The sequence below is a fragment of the Parus major genome, chromosome 7 (assembly GCF_001522545.3).
Source record: "Parus major isolate Abel chromosome 7, Parus_major1.1, whole genome shotgun sequence".
In the NCBI taxonomy this organism is placed as follows: domain Eukaryota; kingdom Metazoa; phylum Chordata; class Aves; order Passeriformes; family Paridae; genus Parus; species Parus major.
Genome location: NC_031776.1, coordinates 15,005,498 through 15,022,010, shown reverse-complemented (window position 1 = coordinate 15,022,010; position 16,513 = coordinate 15,005,498). Strand labels below are relative to the sequence as shown.

At 39.9% G+C, this 16,513-nt stretch overlaps 1 protein-coding gene across 1 annotated transcript in view; it reads right to left on the bottom strand.

Annotated features, from left to right (window-relative positions):
* Positions 1-16,513, bottom strand: part of TTN (titin) — a 240,011-nt gene that overhangs the window by 12,179 nt on the left and 211,319 nt on the right. Inside the window, exons 265-290 of the mRNA XM_033516034.1 lie at positions 15,922-16,218; positions 15,235-15,822; positions 14,836-15,138; positions 14,412-14,708; positions 13,665-13,952; positions 13,278-13,577; positions 12,877-13,179; positions 12,409-12,714; positions 10,530-12,296; positions 10,134-10,430; positions 9,291-9,578; positions 8,899-9,198; positions 6,755-8,821; positions 6,360-6,662; positions 5,972-6,277; positions 5,589-5,879; positions 5,168-5,467; positions 4,756-5,061; positions 4,204-4,509; positions 3,824-4,105; positions 2,951-3,544; positions 2,562-2,849; positions 2,137-2,436; positions 1,379-1,681; positions 798-1,100; positions 95-679 (exon numbers count right to left, since the gene is read on the bottom strand). Of these exons, the coding sequence (XP_033371925.1) occupies positions 95-679; positions 798-1,100; positions 1,379-1,681; positions 2,137-2,436; positions 2,562-2,849; positions 2,951-3,544; positions 3,824-4,105; positions 4,204-4,509; positions 4,756-5,061; positions 5,168-5,467; positions 5,589-5,879; positions 5,972-6,277; positions 6,360-6,662; positions 6,755-8,821; positions 8,899-9,198; positions 9,291-9,578; positions 10,134-10,430; positions 10,530-12,296; positions 12,409-12,714; positions 12,877-13,179; positions 13,278-13,577; positions 13,665-13,952; positions 14,412-14,708; positions 14,836-15,138; positions 15,235-15,822; positions 15,922-16,218 (11,868 nt within the window). The remainder of the gene's footprint in view (positions 1-94; positions 680-797; positions 1,101-1,378; positions 1,682-2,136; positions 2,437-2,561; positions 2,850-2,950; positions 3,545-3,823; positions 4,106-4,203; positions 4,510-4,755; positions 5,062-5,167; positions 5,468-5,588; positions 5,880-5,971; positions 6,278-6,359; positions 6,663-6,754; positions 8,822-8,898; positions 9,199-9,290; positions 9,579-10,133; positions 10,431-10,529; positions 12,297-12,408; positions 12,715-12,876; positions 13,180-13,277; positions 13,578-13,664; positions 13,953-14,411; positions 14,709-14,835; positions 15,139-15,234; positions 15,823-15,921; positions 16,219-16,513) is intronic.

The window sequence follows — 16,513 nt, the reverse complement described above, 5'->3', positions numbered from 1 at the left end:
CATAGCATTAAAATTTTTGCATATATGGTTGCTTTTTTGGATCATAATGTGGTAATTAATTAATTAATTTTTTTTAGCCTAAAAGGAAACTTACTTAGTGGTGTCTTTGGTACTGCTGGTTCTTCTGATTTGAGAGATTTGCTAATACCAAAATGGTTTTCAGCAGAAACACGGAAGTGATATTCCACATTTTCTTTGAGTCCTTTCACCACTAGTGATGTCCCTTTCACTCTAGAGTCAACTGTGTACCAGGCAGTCTTCGGTACTTCTCTTCTCTCAACAATATAACCCAGGATATCTGCACCACCATCATCTGTAGGAGGTCTCCAGCTTACTCTGACAGAACGAGCTTGTATATCATCATACTCAAGTGGTCCTTCTGGTGGATTTGGAATGCCAATCACTCTGACTTTAATGTACACGGCTTTCTTGCCGCACTTGTTTTCGAGCACCAAATCATAGGTGCCTGAATCTTCTCTTTCTGCATCTTTGATCACAAGTTCCGTATGAGTCTCAGAAGTTGCAATCATGGCCCTCTTGCTGATGTCCTGTCCTTCTTTTGTCCATTTGCATACTGGGATGGGCTTACCCTTAATGGGTATGGTAAGCCTGATTACTCCTCCTTGTCTCACCATGAGACCTTCTTGGTATTTTTCATCAAGTTCATAGTCAGGATATTCTGTAAACAAAAACAACGTATCATGCTATGTCCTTCTACAGATGATGTCATACCTGCTTTAGGCAAAAACTTTTTTTAGAAAAGCTTTCAACAAGAGCTAAGGCTTGAAATTTCTTACCAAGCATTTCTGTTATTTTGACTGTTCCTGGCACTTCAGCAGGTTCTCCTGGCCCACCAGCATTACAGGCTAGCACTCGGAATCTGTACTCTGCACCCTGGGGAAGATGTGTCAAGGTGTATTCCCGAATCTTGGTCGGCGTAGTATTGCATTTGGTCCATTCAAATTGATCAACCTTCTGCATCTCAATTAAGTAGCCAGTAACTTTAGAACCACCTTCATCTTCTGGTGGACTCCAAGCCAGGGAGACAGATGTTCTTGTAGTATCAGTGACTCTTGGATTCTGAGGTTTGCCTGGAGGAGCTGGAAGAGAAGATCAGATAGACAGGTGGGATTTGTTTTTATGAATATTTGAAAGATGAAATAAATGCTAACTTGCAACTTATGATCTGTAATAAGTCTATAGTGATTTAAAAAGGAAAACTTTGAATGAAAGATTTTCACTAATGTTTTCTTAATTTTTGCCAGTCAGAATGTCATTTGTTAATAAACCCAGAAAAATTTCCAAATTAGAATTAATTCTACCATAATGTCATTCCCTTTTACCATAATGTGTGTAATCTTTGTATGAAATTACTTACCAATTGGATCTCTGGCAACAGCAGACTTGGAAGGACGGCTGGGTTTCCCAGTGCCTCTGGCATTGATTGCTGTGACCCGGTGTTCATATTCCAATCCTTCAACCAAGCCAGTGGAACGGTAACGAGTCATGGTGACTGGAACTTTATTTACACGGATCCATCTATCTGCTCTAACTTCTTTGCGTTCCACAATATAACCAGTAATCTGTGAATCGCCATCATCTTCTGGAGGATACCAAGTCAATGTCATGCCATCTCGAGAGATATCAAACACTTCTGGAGTGCCAGGAGGACCAGGAATACCTGTAAAAACATGACATGGAATTAGTGAAGGAAGTGTCAGATGACTTTACACACTAATAGTATGTAACATACTGTGAATAACAACGTAATATCAATGTCTTATCAAACTCTTTTATTAGCAGGTACCTAAGTCATTTACAAATCAGGTCAGTGAAAAATTTCTGGTTTTGTAATGGGATAAAGCAATTTTTCAATACTGATCGTAGACCTGAGCAGAAAATCCAAGTTTACCATCCCCGTTCTGTGCAATACATCTATAATACCTAAACAGATTTATGGATGGCATTTTTCCTCTGGAAAAGAACAAGATTACTGTGCATCATAATGTACAATTTTATCTGGCCAAAAGAAGCAGTAACATCTAGAAAATTCTAGCATATGTGTGGATATTCAGGCCTGTTTAAATATATATTTTTAATTTTAAAGATAGAGAATGAACAAAAATTCAGACTTACGGATTCTGCTCTTGCATTCTATAATTTCAGACTGCAGGTAAGATCCAATTCCAAAGCGGTTTGTGGCAGCTACACGGAACACATATTCTGCACCTTCAACAAGTCTGGTGAACTTAAATGTTGTCCTGGTTACTGACTCTGAAACTGGCAGCCATCCAGGACGGTGAGCATCACGCTGTTCTACCACATACCCACTAAGGGCAGCTCCACCATCCAGCTCAGGAGGCTCCCAGGAGATGGTCACATAATTTGCATCAATTTCATCAATTCTGATAGGTCCAACAGGTGGTCCAGGCTTGTCTAGGGGGGAAAAAAGATAAAAAAGAAAAGAAACTTACAAAACAAGTACAACAAAGGAATCATATTTCTCATGTAAATGTCAAAATGGAGGAAGATCAGGGACAACTATTTTGATGGACTCTTACCAAGGATTATAACTTTTAAGGTATCAGTAACTGTTCCAGTTGTGTTCTTCAGTTCAAGTGTGTATTCCCCAGTGTCATGTATGGTGGTCTCACGCACAGTTAATTTGGCCATTTTGGCAGCAGTCTCCGTTTTGATGCGTTCTGATTCTTTTAGTTTAGAACCAGCAAAGAACCAAGATACAGTTGGAGGTGGTCGTCCTTCAATTGGAATGGCTAATTCAATGGGTTTGCCAGCAGGCACGTGGATTGTCTTCTGAGGTATTCCACTGAAGTCAATTGTTGGTAAGACTAAGGAAAGCAAATAATTGATATTTTAAATACCTGTTTTATAACTATCACATTCATTTGGTGTAAGTTTGACCATATTGTTTCCAACAATAGACACTTACCCTTTCGGTCTTGAACTGTCACTGCTGTGACAATCTCTCGTGGCTCCGACACACCCTTCTGATTCTGTGCTCTGACCCTGAACAAGTACTGTTCGCCTTCATTGAGGGAGATTATGGTATGTTCGTAGACAGTAGGCTTCAACGTCACTACCTTCAACCATCTTTCTGTTCCAGCTTTGCTGGCCTCAATGACATAGCCAGTCAATCTGCTGCCACCATCATGCAGTGGTTTATCCCAAGCAAGTGTAACAGTTGTTTTAGTGGTGTCAATCACTTCGAGTTTTTGTGGTACCATGGGGACATCAGATACCAGTACTGCATCAGATGTTTCACAGCCTTCACCAATGCCGTAAATATTTTCTGGTAGTACTCTGAAATAATACAAAGCTCCCTCCAGAAGTCCAGTAACTCTGTAAAATGTCTTGCTGCATTTGGTAGTGACAGTCTTGTAAGCTCTCATGGAAGCCTCACGTTTCTCAATTATGTAATTGTTGACTGGGGCTCCACCATCAATGACTGGAATGTCCCAAGTGAGTGTCACAGAATCTTTCGATGCTTCCTTAACTCTCACTGCAGGTGGTGGACCAGGTGTATCTAAAACAAACAAACAAAATTTTTTTCCCCTTTTGGATCCTTTCATTTTACAGTCAATGACTACTTCTGTATAAAACAAAGATGCTCGGATTTGATTTATAAACCAGCACAGCTCCAGAAATTATGTATTTTCCTTAGGATTAGATTGTTTCTCTGACTTCTCAATTATTCTCATGTTATTTAAAATGCAAATTTCCTTTGGAAATGAATGACACTTATTTCTGAGCAATGAGCATGCAGAGTGCTGTAATGCTCATATACAATTGCAGCAGTACTTACCATACACTTTCACAGAAATAGTTGCAGATTTTTTTCCTGATTGATTTTCAGCCTCGATGATGTATTTTCCAGCGTCATACCGGTTAACTTTATCCACAATAAGCAGACTGTAGCTGTCTGTAGTATCAATAATACCTCGACTTACAAGGTCAACACCTTGCTTGCTCCATGTGATTACAGGAGCAGGTCTGCCAGATACAGAGACCATTAGGCGCAGGGAACCACCAGCTCTGACTGTAACTGTCTTCTTCAGATCATCAGCAAGCTCAAGTTCAGGTGTTTCTGATGAAGAGTATAAGAAATAAGGAATTAGTCAATCTTATAGAAATCCTAAAGGAAAATATAGTTTCCTTAAAAGATACATTAGGTTTTCAGATTACCTATTCTTTCCACAGGTTCTATTTCTGCTGATGATTCGCTAAATTCACTCATACCATTCACATTTGTTGCAGCAACTCGGAATTGGTATTTCTGGCTTGTTTTAAGACCAGTAACCGTGAACTCAGCATTCCTCAGAGTGGCAGTTGTATGTGCTCGATACCACTGTTCACTACCCTCTTCTTTCATTTCAAGAACATAGCCTAAGAGGTCAGCACCACCGTCGTATGTGGGCTTTGACCATGCTAAACTTATGCTGTGCATTGTAGTATCCACAACTCTTGGAACTGAAGGTGATGCAGGAGTGTCTGAAAAGGAAGAAGATGCATTTTATATTGGTGCAGAAAATATTTTACTGTCAAAACCAAATTCCAGACAACTAATTCTGGGAAATGCATATAAGATGAACTATAACTTTTTTTAAGTTATTCCAATGCTATCTAGTTCAGTGAGTTTATGTGTGGTTATGGATTTCTTAGTTGAAATGTCAATGCAAGTTTATGCTCCATTATTATAGATAAATATTAAAATACATTTTAAATATAAAAACTTACATGATGGTTCTTTACATAACATGTACTGTGAAGCTTCACTAGGTTCACTGTTTCCAGCAGCATTCACTGCAGTGACACGGAATTGGTACTGGCTCCCTTCCATGAGACCAGTGACTTTCAGTCTGGTGTCATAAATGGTATAATCTCTATTCACTCGTGTCCAGCGCAGACTTTTCCTTTCACGTTTGTCCACAAGATAGTCCTTAATCTCACTGCCACCATCCGATTCTGGTTTCGACCACTGAATAATGATGTGTTCCTTGCCAACACTCACTTCCTCAGGAGCACCAGGCTGTGTTGGAATGGCTATTTTTTAAAAAGATGAGAAAAAAAAGAGATTGTTCAACACATTGTTTATCCATGAGAATCATTCCACAAACTCTGATGCAGAATGGTAAGTAGTAACACTCACTGAAAGCATTCCTGGCAATCACAGGTTCTGATTCAAGTGGAACACCTGGTCCGTATTTGTTGACACCTCTCACACGGAAAATGTATTCATTATTTTTAATAAGTTTTGTTACCACAGTTGATAAAGTCTGGCATTCAGCCTCAACAATAACCCAGTGAAGTCTGCTGGTTTCACGCCTTTCTACAATATAGTGAGTAATTTCTGCACCTCCATCTTCCTCAGGAATGTTCCATGCCAGAGTACATTTCTCTTCTGTTACTCTGCTAACTGTGATTTTGCCTGCACATGGACCTGGTGAATCTGTGTAGGAATCAAAATAAGTATTGTTATTAGTGGCTAAGGAAAAGTATCTCATCCTTATTTAAAAGAATGAGTGTTTTTCCAGTATACTAAGTATTAATAGTAATCATGGGATACATACCAAGCACTTTGACAAGAACAGAAATTTGTTTCATCCCACTGGCATTTTTAACTGTTAGGGTGTATTTTCCACTATCACTTCTGTCACAGAACTTGATAATTGCTATAGCTCGCTTGCTGGTATATTGCAGAGATATCTTTTCACATAGCTCCAGTTCTCTGTCACCTTTGGACCAGAAGACTTTTGGTTCTGGTTTTCCACCAATGGCTGCATCAAGAACAAGGTCTGATCCAGCTCTAATGCTCAAAACTTCTCCCTGCAATCTGGCATCAAGCTCAGCCTTTGGTGGTGCTGGAAAAAGAGATTTGGAAAAAAAAAAATTACAGGCCAGTACTGAAATTAGAACATTATGTTTTCAATTGTTCCAAGTAAATATTCCTTACTGTATTCATCTTTGCAAATGACAGCACCAGTCGATTCAGATCCTTTGCTAATCACACCAGCAGCATTCTTTGCTAGTACACGGAATTCATAGGCTTCATCTTCACTAAGAGCTGTCACAGTAAAGAAGTTTTCTGAGACAATGGTATAATTGCATTTCAGCCAACGTCCATCGCCAGACTCGTTATATGGTTTGCGTTCAATAATATATCCGATTATTTTGCTTCCACCATCATAAAGTGGAGGTGACCAGCTGAGTGACACTGTAGATCTGGTGACATCTGTTACTTCTGGTCTTCCTGGTGGATCTGGAGGAATGAAGCAGAAAATATGAGAAATGCAATCCTATTTTAGCTTAAGTAAAAACGTAACTCTGAAAGTAAAACTTACCAACTGGATTTTGAGCCACTACAGGTCTGGAAGCTTCACTAGCTTTGCTAACACCAGCAGCATTTAGAGCATAGGTTCTGAATTGATATTCTAGACCTTCCACCAACCCTGTGACTTTATAGTTGCAGTCACAGCATGGTACTTTGTTCTCCTTCACCCAAAGGATGGTGTTGCGCTCCTTCTTTTCCACCCAATATCCAATGACTTTGCTGCCACCATCATGATAGGGCTCCTCCCAGCGAATGGCCATGGCACTTGCAGACACAGAATAGACTTCTGGCCTGGAAGGTGGGCTTGGTGGGACTAAAAATGAAAAAGGTGGGGAGGAAAATGTTAGTAATTAGAAATATCTCAGTCAGAAGGAAAGAACAAATTTTGATAAGTGTTTCACTTACCAAATGGGTGCTCAGCAACTACTGTTTTTGATTCAACTGGCTTGCTGACACCAAATCTATTTTCTGAGCTTACTCGGAAACTGTACTCTTGATATTTTGTGAGATGACTGACTTTGATCTGTGTGCGTTTCACACTGGAATTCACCAGCTGCCATGCTGTTGTGCCAGATTCACGTTTCTCTACAATGTAGTTTGTGATGTCACTCCCACCATCATCTTCAGGTTCTTTCCAGGTCAACACACAGGACTCAGCAGATACAGATGATATTTCAATTGGGCCAGTGACAGCACCTGGCCTTCCTATGACTACCACTGTGACAGTAAATGTTTTCACACCAGCAGTGTTCTCAAGTGTAAGGTAGTATTTACCAGAGTCACCTCTCATACTGTCTTTTACAGTCAGTGTGGTTCGGTCTTTTGTTGTCTTGATGGTCACTCTTTCAGTTTCCTTCAGCCTCATCTCCTCAAGTTTCCATGTCACTTTTGGAGCTGGGCGCCCACTGATCGGTATATCAATAGTAAAGGTGCTTCCAGCCTTGCATGTTATAAGCTGTCTGCTTATGTCACTGAGATCTGCTGTTGGTTCAATCTGTGGCTCCTTAACAATAACAGAAGAGAAAGCTTCTCTTGGCTCACTGTAGCCAGCATCATTCTTTGCCTTGACCCGGAACTCATACTCTGTGTTCTCCACAAGGCCTTCAACGGTGAAAGTAAGCTGTTTGGTTTGTCCAGCTGAAGTCCAGGAGTCAGATCCTTTTTGTCTCATTTCAAGAAGGTATCCAGTAATACGGCTACCACCATCATGATCAGGTTTAAGCCAAGCTAAAACTACAGAAGATTTGGTTGTATCGACAATATCTAGTCTCTTAGGTGGAGCAGGTTCTTCTGTGGCCACAACTGGTTCTGTTAATTCACAGGGTTCACCTACACCATATTCATTTTCTGCTGATACTCGGTAGTAATATGGCATACCTTCTGCTAGATCTGTGACCTTAAAGATTTGTCGAGTGCATTTTGAACTCACTACTTGCCAGCTACGACGACTTGCTTCACGCTTTTCCACAACATAGTGGAGGATACGAGAACCTCCATCCAGAACAGGAGCATCCCACATTAAAGTAATAGATGTTCGAGTCACATCTTTAAATGTAATAGGACCTGGTGGACCAGGTGTGTCCAAAACCTTGACAGTGAATGTAATAGACTTGCTTCCACTGTTGTTTTCCACAGTAAAGACATACTTGCCAGCATCATTTCTATTGCATTCCTCTACAGTCAATGTGCTGAATGAATCAGTTGTTTGAATGTCAGCACGCAAACTAAGATTAGAATCTGCTTTGGACCACACTGCAGTAGGAACTGGCCTTCCAGAGAAGGCAATAAATAGACGAATGCTTGCACCTGCTCTTACAATATGAGTCTGCTTGAAGTTTGCATCAATATCAATTTCAGGTGCAGAAAGCCTGTCCACAGTTTGGACTGAAGCAGGAACTTCACAACTTTCTCCTCTGCCAGCACCATTGACAGCACTAACTCTGAATTTATAGTGTTCTCCTGCCTCCAAATCAACAACAGTGTATTTAGTAGCGATAACAGTCTCTGCATTGACTTTCTGCCATGCTTCAAGATCAGCTTTGCACATCTCAATGATGTACCCAATTATTTCCATGCCTCCATCAAAAACTGGCTTTGTCCACTCTAAGCTTACACTAGTCTTTGATGTGTCTGTCACCTTTACAACATTAGGAGCACTTGGTGGGCTGACTGGTTCTCTGCATTTAATCAGCTTTGAAACCTCACTTGCAGGTCCAACTCCTGCAGCGTTTTCAGCCATGACATGGAACTCATACTCATTGCCTTCAATAAGGCCAGTTACTCTGTATCTGTTCTCAGTAATGGGCCTCTTACTGGATACTTTAACCCAGCGCATGCTCTTCTTTTCTCTCCTTTCCAGAATGTACTCATTTATCTCGCTTCCACCATCTGACTCTGGTCGTGCCCATGTCAGTGTGATACTGTCTCCTGTTACATTGGTAGGCTCTGGAGTTCCTGGTGCATCAGGGAGAGCTAAAAAAGAAAAACGTCATTAGAAAGACAAACTGGTAACTCCATGGATATTTGTGCAAAATGAGGGGAAAACTTACTGTAAGGTATTTGTGCGATAACGGGATCAGACTCCAATGGTCTGCCAACTCCAAATTTGTTCACTGCAGAGACACGGAACTGATACTCGTTGCCCTTAATTAATTTAAGTGCTGTATAGCTGCAAGCTTCGCATTTATCTTCAACTAATGCCCAAGCAATCCTGCTGGTTTCACGTTTTTCAATTACGTAGTGAGAAATTGAAGCACAACCATCATTAGCTGGAGGTTCCCACCATAATGTGACTTTTTCTCCAGTGATGTTTGTGAATCGTATTGGTCCACCAACTTTTCCTGGTGTGTCTGCAATTTTAAAGGTTCAGAGTTATAATTTGCTTACACTTAGAATAAAATACTATTTTTAGAAAGCATGCTGAAAGTGCTTGATGCAGTACCTTGTACTCTAATGGTAATATCTTCTCGTTTAGTGCCTGATGCATTTTTGGCCTCTACTGTGTACACTCCACGATGTTCCCGGACAGCATCTCTAATGAAGATTGTACTATATCCAATAGCTGTAGTTATTTCTATATTCATCATTTTATCAATCTCTTTACCATCCTTAAACCATGTCACTTTAGGTACTGGACGTCCTTTGATTAGAGCTTTAAGTCTAATGCTCTCTCCAGCTTTAACAGTAAGGCCTTCAAAGTGTTCAGCACCAAATTCAATTGTAGGAGCAACTGAAAAAGGAAAATATAAATCAATTTCCATATAGCTAAATATTTTTCTGATACTCTTCTAAATGTACTAAATATAAAAGTCTGTGATATAGAAAATTGTTTCATTTACGAAATAGCAGTTATTATATGAATGATAAACTTATTTTCCCTGTAAGCATTCATAAGTGCATCATATATATATTGTGAACATATATATAGGTCAAAGGCAATGTGGTTTTAATAGTATGCCAAGCAACTTGAAGCACATTTTAATTTTTAAATTATTCAATGCATCAGAAAATTACAGTCCATGCTTTCTTTCCAGCTTTGCCACTGCTGCTTATCCAAGAGAAATGTAGATTGCTGTGCTTTTCAGCAACTGATTATGTATATCTGCCAGATTTGGGTCTTTCATTTAGACCTTCCCCCCTTGGAGTATGAGTATAATTGTTCTGAATTGACTAGGAGGACCACCTCAGTTGCAAGTTCTTTGCCCCTTGACTTCCCACTTCCCATCAGAACAGCCAGAAACTCCACCTGGTTCAATACCCAAGCATATAAAGAAAAAATTCTTACCGTTTTCATCTCTTGTCATGATATAGCCTGAAGACTGTGAAGGTGGGCTGATTGTGCCAACAGCATTTCTTGCAAGCACTCTGAACTCATATCGGTCACCTGGACTGAGCCCTGTAACTGTATATTGGCACTCACTGACATCAGTGAAGTTACACCTGAGCCACCGGTCTGCGCTGCCTTGCCGCTTCTCAATGCTGTAAGCCACAATCTTACTGCCTCCATCACGCAGCGGGGGGTTCCATTTCAGGGTGATTGTTTCCCTAGTGACATCAATGTAATCAGGAGTACCAGGTGGGTCTGAAAGGAAAATAATGAAGATTTATTTTTATTTATTATTGCTCACAATAACGTACAAGAACTGAATTTTCTTGGATGAGTGATTAATCATTCACTTACCTACTGGAGAGACTGCTAAAGTAAATTTGCTTGGCTCACTAGCTCGGCTTAGACCTGCAGCATTTTCAGCATATACTTGGAACTGGTAATCCAGGCCCTCAAGCAGTCCAGTAATCCTGTATTCTCTGTTAGATATTAATGCAACATTAACCTTCTGCCACAAAATACTGTTTCTTTCCTTCTTTTCAACATGGTATCCCATAATCTCTGAACCACCATCATAAACAGGAGCATCCCAAGAAATGCTCATTCCATCAGCAGTTACGTTGTATACAACAGGCTTTCCTGGGGCACCTGGTGGTTTGAACTGATGCTTTGCCACAACATCTGCTGAGACAAGAGGTGGGCTCACTCCATATCTGTTTTCTGCACGAACTCTAAACTGATATTCAGTATCTTTAACAAGGTTTGGTACTTTGAAGGTTGTTCTGACAGCACTTGAACACACCAGCTTCCAGTTCATTTGTGATGTTTCTCTCTTCTCAATGCTGTAGCCAGTAATTTCTCCTCCCCCGTCATCATCAGGAGCATCCCATGACAAAACTACACTATCTGCTTTGATTTCATCTATTCTTAAAGGTGGTTTTGGCTTAGATGGAGGACCAAGAGTGATTACAGTGATTGTGAATGACTTTCTGCAGACTACGTTATCAAGAATTAAAGTATATTTGCCACCATGCTCCTTTTTCACATTCTTGATACTTAAGCTTATCTTGTTTTCAGTTTTCTTGAAGCGAAGGTGTTCTGTTTCTTTAAGAGGGAGGTTGTCCTTGAGCCAGCTCATTGATGGATTAGGTTTACCTTTATAGGGAAATTCAGCATGCAGGTTATGTCCAATTCTTACTGCAATCTGACCTCCAGGAATATCAGAAAGGTCAGCTTCAGGTGTTATTATAAGTTCTTTCACTGTAATGGGTCCAACGGTAACAGAGTCACTCATGCCTTTTTCATTTTTAGCAAAGACTCTGAATTCCATGACAGAAAGCTCTTTAAGTTTGTCAGCTACAAATTCACAGCTCTTGCTTGTGCCTGCGTATGTCCACTCTTTCTCTCCCTGGAGTTTCTTTTCAATAACATAGTCTGATATAATGCTACCACCATCATAGTCAGGTTTGCTCCACTGCAATTTAACAGAACTCTTCGTAGAGTCTTTCATGGCTAGGTCTTTTACAGGTCCAGGTACATCTGCAGCTTTCACTGGTTCAGATGTCTCACAAGGTTCACCTAGTCCAATTTCATTTTCAGCAAGAACACGGAAAAAGAATGCAGTCTTTTCTGACAGGTTAGTCAGTTTAAAGGTGGTATGAGAACACTTTGTTGTAACAGTTGACCAGGCCCTCTTTGTAGCATCTCTTTTTTCAACAACATAATTTGTTATTTCAGAACCACCATTGATGAGAGGTGGCTCCCACACCAGTGTAACTGTGCCACGAGAAACATGCTTGAGCTGCAGCTTCTGGCATGCAGAAGGTGTGTCAAGTACTTTCACATTCACAAATGATGATTTTGCTTCTCCGACTCCATTTTCAATTGTAAGAACATATTTTCCTGTATCATTTCGTGTAACTTGAGGAATAGTAAGTAGTGTAGATGATTCTGTGTTTTGGATGATATATCTTTCATCAGTCCCAAGATTCTTGTCACCCTTTCTCCATGTGACTGTTGGAGGAGGTCTTCCCTTGAATGGAATCATTATTTCCACATCTTCACCAGCTTTAGCAACGATAGATGTCCGAAGAGCAACATCCAGATCAATCTCTGGTGCCACTGTGGAAATAAATGAAAAATTAATAGTGCATACTTGGAATGTAAAATAAGAAACTGTTTGGGAAAAAAAAAACCACTCAGAAAAATGATAAATCACAAAGAAATACAGTACCAAGAATATCTTTAGCTTGAACAGGTTCCATCATTTCAATAGGCTCTCCTTGTCCAGCACAATTCATAGCAGATACACGGAAATAATAATTAACACTTGGCTGAAGGTGAGATACAACGTATTCAGTTGTTCTCACTTCTCCTTTGGTACTGACTACAGTCCATTCTTGCTCTTCACCTTCCCTCTTCTCCACCACGTAGTGGGTAATTGGACTTCCTCCATCATAAGCAGGTTTAATCCAGCCAAGGGTAACAGATGTCTTGGTTGTATCCACAACTTTCAGCTTTGTTGGTGAGCCTGGTTTATCTGTAAGTGATAGTTTACAGGGGAAAAAAACCACCAATCACAATCCATCTAATTGTAAAAAGGAAGAAAATCTACCCTCAGTTACATTGATACAACCCCACCCTAACTAGTAATTTTCCATTGATTTTTAACCTATTGGAAGAAATGCACATTGGATCTTACCAATAGGATCTGCAGCTTTGTAGAAGTCAGAAGCCTCAGAGAATGGGCCTGGTCCAGCTGCATTGACAGCACAAACTCGGAAATGATATTCGCTGTTTTCAGTCAGACCTGTTACTTTCTGTCTGGTGTCCCGAATGGTTTCTTTAGAGACCTTGAACCAACTTAGACTCTTCTTGTCACGTTTCTCCAGAAAATATCCTGATATTTCACTGCCTCCATCAACAGTGGGTCTATTCCAGACAACAGTCATAGAATTCTTGGTTATCTTTGTGACTTCTGGTGTACTAGGTGGTCCAGGTGTAACTGAGTAAAAAATAGTATGTCAGAAAATGAGTACTACTTGCAAACAGTACATGAGACAATTCAGTTGCATAAGTTATTTTACAGAACTCATTTCTTACCAAATGAATTTTTGGCTATAACGGGCTCAGATTCCAGTGGATCACCAATTCCAAACTTGTTCACACCACGGACACGGAACACATATTCATTTCCTTTGATGAGTTTTGTTGTAGTTATGATACATCCCTCCAGCTTTTCAGAAATTAAAGACCATACAACCCGACTTGTCTCCCGCTTTTCAACGACATAGTGTGTTATAGGTGCACCACCATCATCTGCTGGCGGGTCCCACATTATTGTAATCTTTTCAGCAGTGACTGTCTTAAACTGTATTGGCCCACCTGGGGGTCCTGGCTTGTCTGTGGAAGGCAGAAGAAAGAAAATGCTAAGTATTCATTACTAAGCTATTGTTTAATAGTAAAATACAGTTGTATCTTAAGACATACCAAGTATCTGTACTCTAATATGGGCTGATGCTGAACCCATGGCATTCTTCAATTTTAATTCATAGGTGCCACTGTCTAGTCGATTTGCATCCTTGATGAGTATAGAAGCAAATTCTGTTGTGTTTTCAAAAGACACTAGTGCACTGGTGAGTACCTCATTGCCATTTTTGAACCATTCAATTGTGGGTATAGGCTTGCCTGAGATGCCTAATTTTAGCTTAACTGAAGTTCCTGCTTTGTATTTCACCACTTCTGTATATTCTGGTGGCACATCGATTTCAGGTGCACCTGAAGAAAAAATAAGAATAAGTTAAAAACATGTTTATCATAGCCCGGTATTTAATAAAACCCCCAAATAATACTACCTTGTTTAATCTAACAGCTAGATTTTGCATTTGATAAATACAGATCAAAGTAAAGAGAACATATATAACTTAAATCAGAAGCCTAGAGTAAGTTAGAACTAATCCCATGAAGAAAAGACAATTACATGTATAAATACATCCACTTGAACAACGGGCAGACTTCTTTTTCTCAGAGAATAAAGATACAGGAAGACTTTGAAAATGGAGACACAGCCAAAGATGGTCCTAACAATCAACCCCAAATGCTCGCAGTCAGTCATGTTTCTTCAATAAATCATTATAAACTAGCCTTCCCTATTTAAAAGACCATGAATCTACAAAACAACATGGCCATTTTCCTAGTACACCAAAATTATACATTATATCATTGCAAAACACGTACCGTATGTATCAACACATGTGATAGGACCCACAACATCCGAGGGATTACTAATGGAACCAACAGCATTCTTTGCAAAGACCCGGAATTCATACTTGGAATTCTGTGTCAGGCCAGATACTGTGAACTGAGTCTCAATAACATTGGTGAAGCTAGCTTTTGTCCATCTGCCATCTGGAAGATCACGTTTTTCTACAATGTATCCTGTGATTTTGCTACCACCATCAAATGCTGGCTTCTGCCAGGAGAGAGTGATAGAAGTCTTGGAAATATCTGAGGCACGAACATTTCTTGGTGGTTCTGCAGAAGGAAACAAGAATATTGCCAATAATTAACAGCTGTTTTGAATACTGGCTTATTGTACAGAACAGACTATCATGGGGGAAACAAAATGGTTGGGCTTCATTATTTTATAGAGAGTACTTACCACAAGCATCAATAGCAAGGACTGGATCAGAAGGACGACTTGCTTTTCCAATGCCAGCTGCATTTTCTGCGTAAACTCTGAATTCATAGATAAGGCCAGCGCTGATTGTGGTGACTTTGAAGTGAGTAGTACGAATAAGGGTCTTGTTAGCCTTCTGCCATAATATACTATTTCTGTCTTTCATCTCCAGGTGGTATCCCATGACAGCACTGCCACCATTAGTGACTGGTTCATGCCATCCGACAGTAATACTCTCTCGGGTAACATTAGTGACCCATGGTGTAGAAGGAGGGCCCGGGGTAGCTGATGATATCAAAAGAATTGATTATTAACCAAATTATATTTTCAACATCAGAGCACTAAAGTATCAATGTATACTATGAGAAGCTGGTTACTCACTGTAAGGAAGCTTGACAACCACACATTGCGAGTCTATGTGATCGCTGATGCCAAAGCGGTTCTCAGCTTTGATGCGGAATTGGTATTCTTCTCCTGTTGTGAGCCTCATAACTTTGATAACGGTTCTAGCAACAGTGGCAGACACTTCAGACCAAGCAGCAGTACTTGTTTCTCTCTTCAGCACAATATAGTTGGTAACCTGACTTCCACCATCATAAGCTGGTGGTTGCCATCTGAGTGTTACACTCTCTTCAGTGACATCGCTAAGGACAACAGGACCAACAGGAGGACCGGGTCTATCCAGCACAACAATATTAACAAATGATTTTGTGGTGCCACTTGAGTTCGCAGCAGTAATGTCATATCTGCCAGCATCAGCAGCCACACTTTCTTTAAGGTTAATGATGAGACTTTCTGCAGTGGTTTCTGTGTGAAATCTCATGGTAGGTTTCAGTGCAACACCGTCTCTAGACAATGTGACCTTTGGCACCGGTTTTCCAAGAACTGGAATTTCAACTTTTAGGTTTGATCCTGCTCGAACATAGACAGTGTTATGAGGGAAGCCCTTCATGTCAATCTCGGGAGATTCTGAAAAAGAAAACATTTCCAAAACATTAAGAGAATGTTCCATCTTTTAAAATATGAATGCAATTTAATGTGACTTTTGTCTCATGTCAAGAAGCATACCTAATTGTTCTTTAACTGTAACAGGGAGCAGTAGTTCTTTAGGATCACTTAAACCTGCTTGGTTTTCTGCAGACACCCTGAAGAAATAGTCGACGTTTTCCTTAAGACCGTGGACAACATGATGAGTTGTCTTTACAACTGCACACTTAACCCATTTTTGCTGTCCTTTCTCAAGAGCTTCAAGGAGGTAGCTAACAATTCTGCTTCCACCATCGTGTTCTGGTTTTAGCCATGAAAGAGAAACACTGTCCTTTGTGACATTTGTTACTCCTAGCTTTTCTGGTGGGCTGGGTTTTTCTGAGAAAAAAAGTGCAACAGGTTAAACAATACAGAACATATTTACTTTTTATATTAGCAATTTCACAGGAACACAATCTGGATCAAGAAAATGTGTTTTTAAACAAATTTGTATATTGGAAATAATTTAAGTAAAATCCAAGCAGAATTTAAAAGTCAAGCTATTACTTAGCTCTTTTTTATTTGTAAAACCTCAGACATACCTACAAAAAATGATCTATTTTACTGTATGCAGATTTATAGCTTTTGACATTGTTTTGAAGTAAACACTTTAAAACACATATTATTTTAAGTA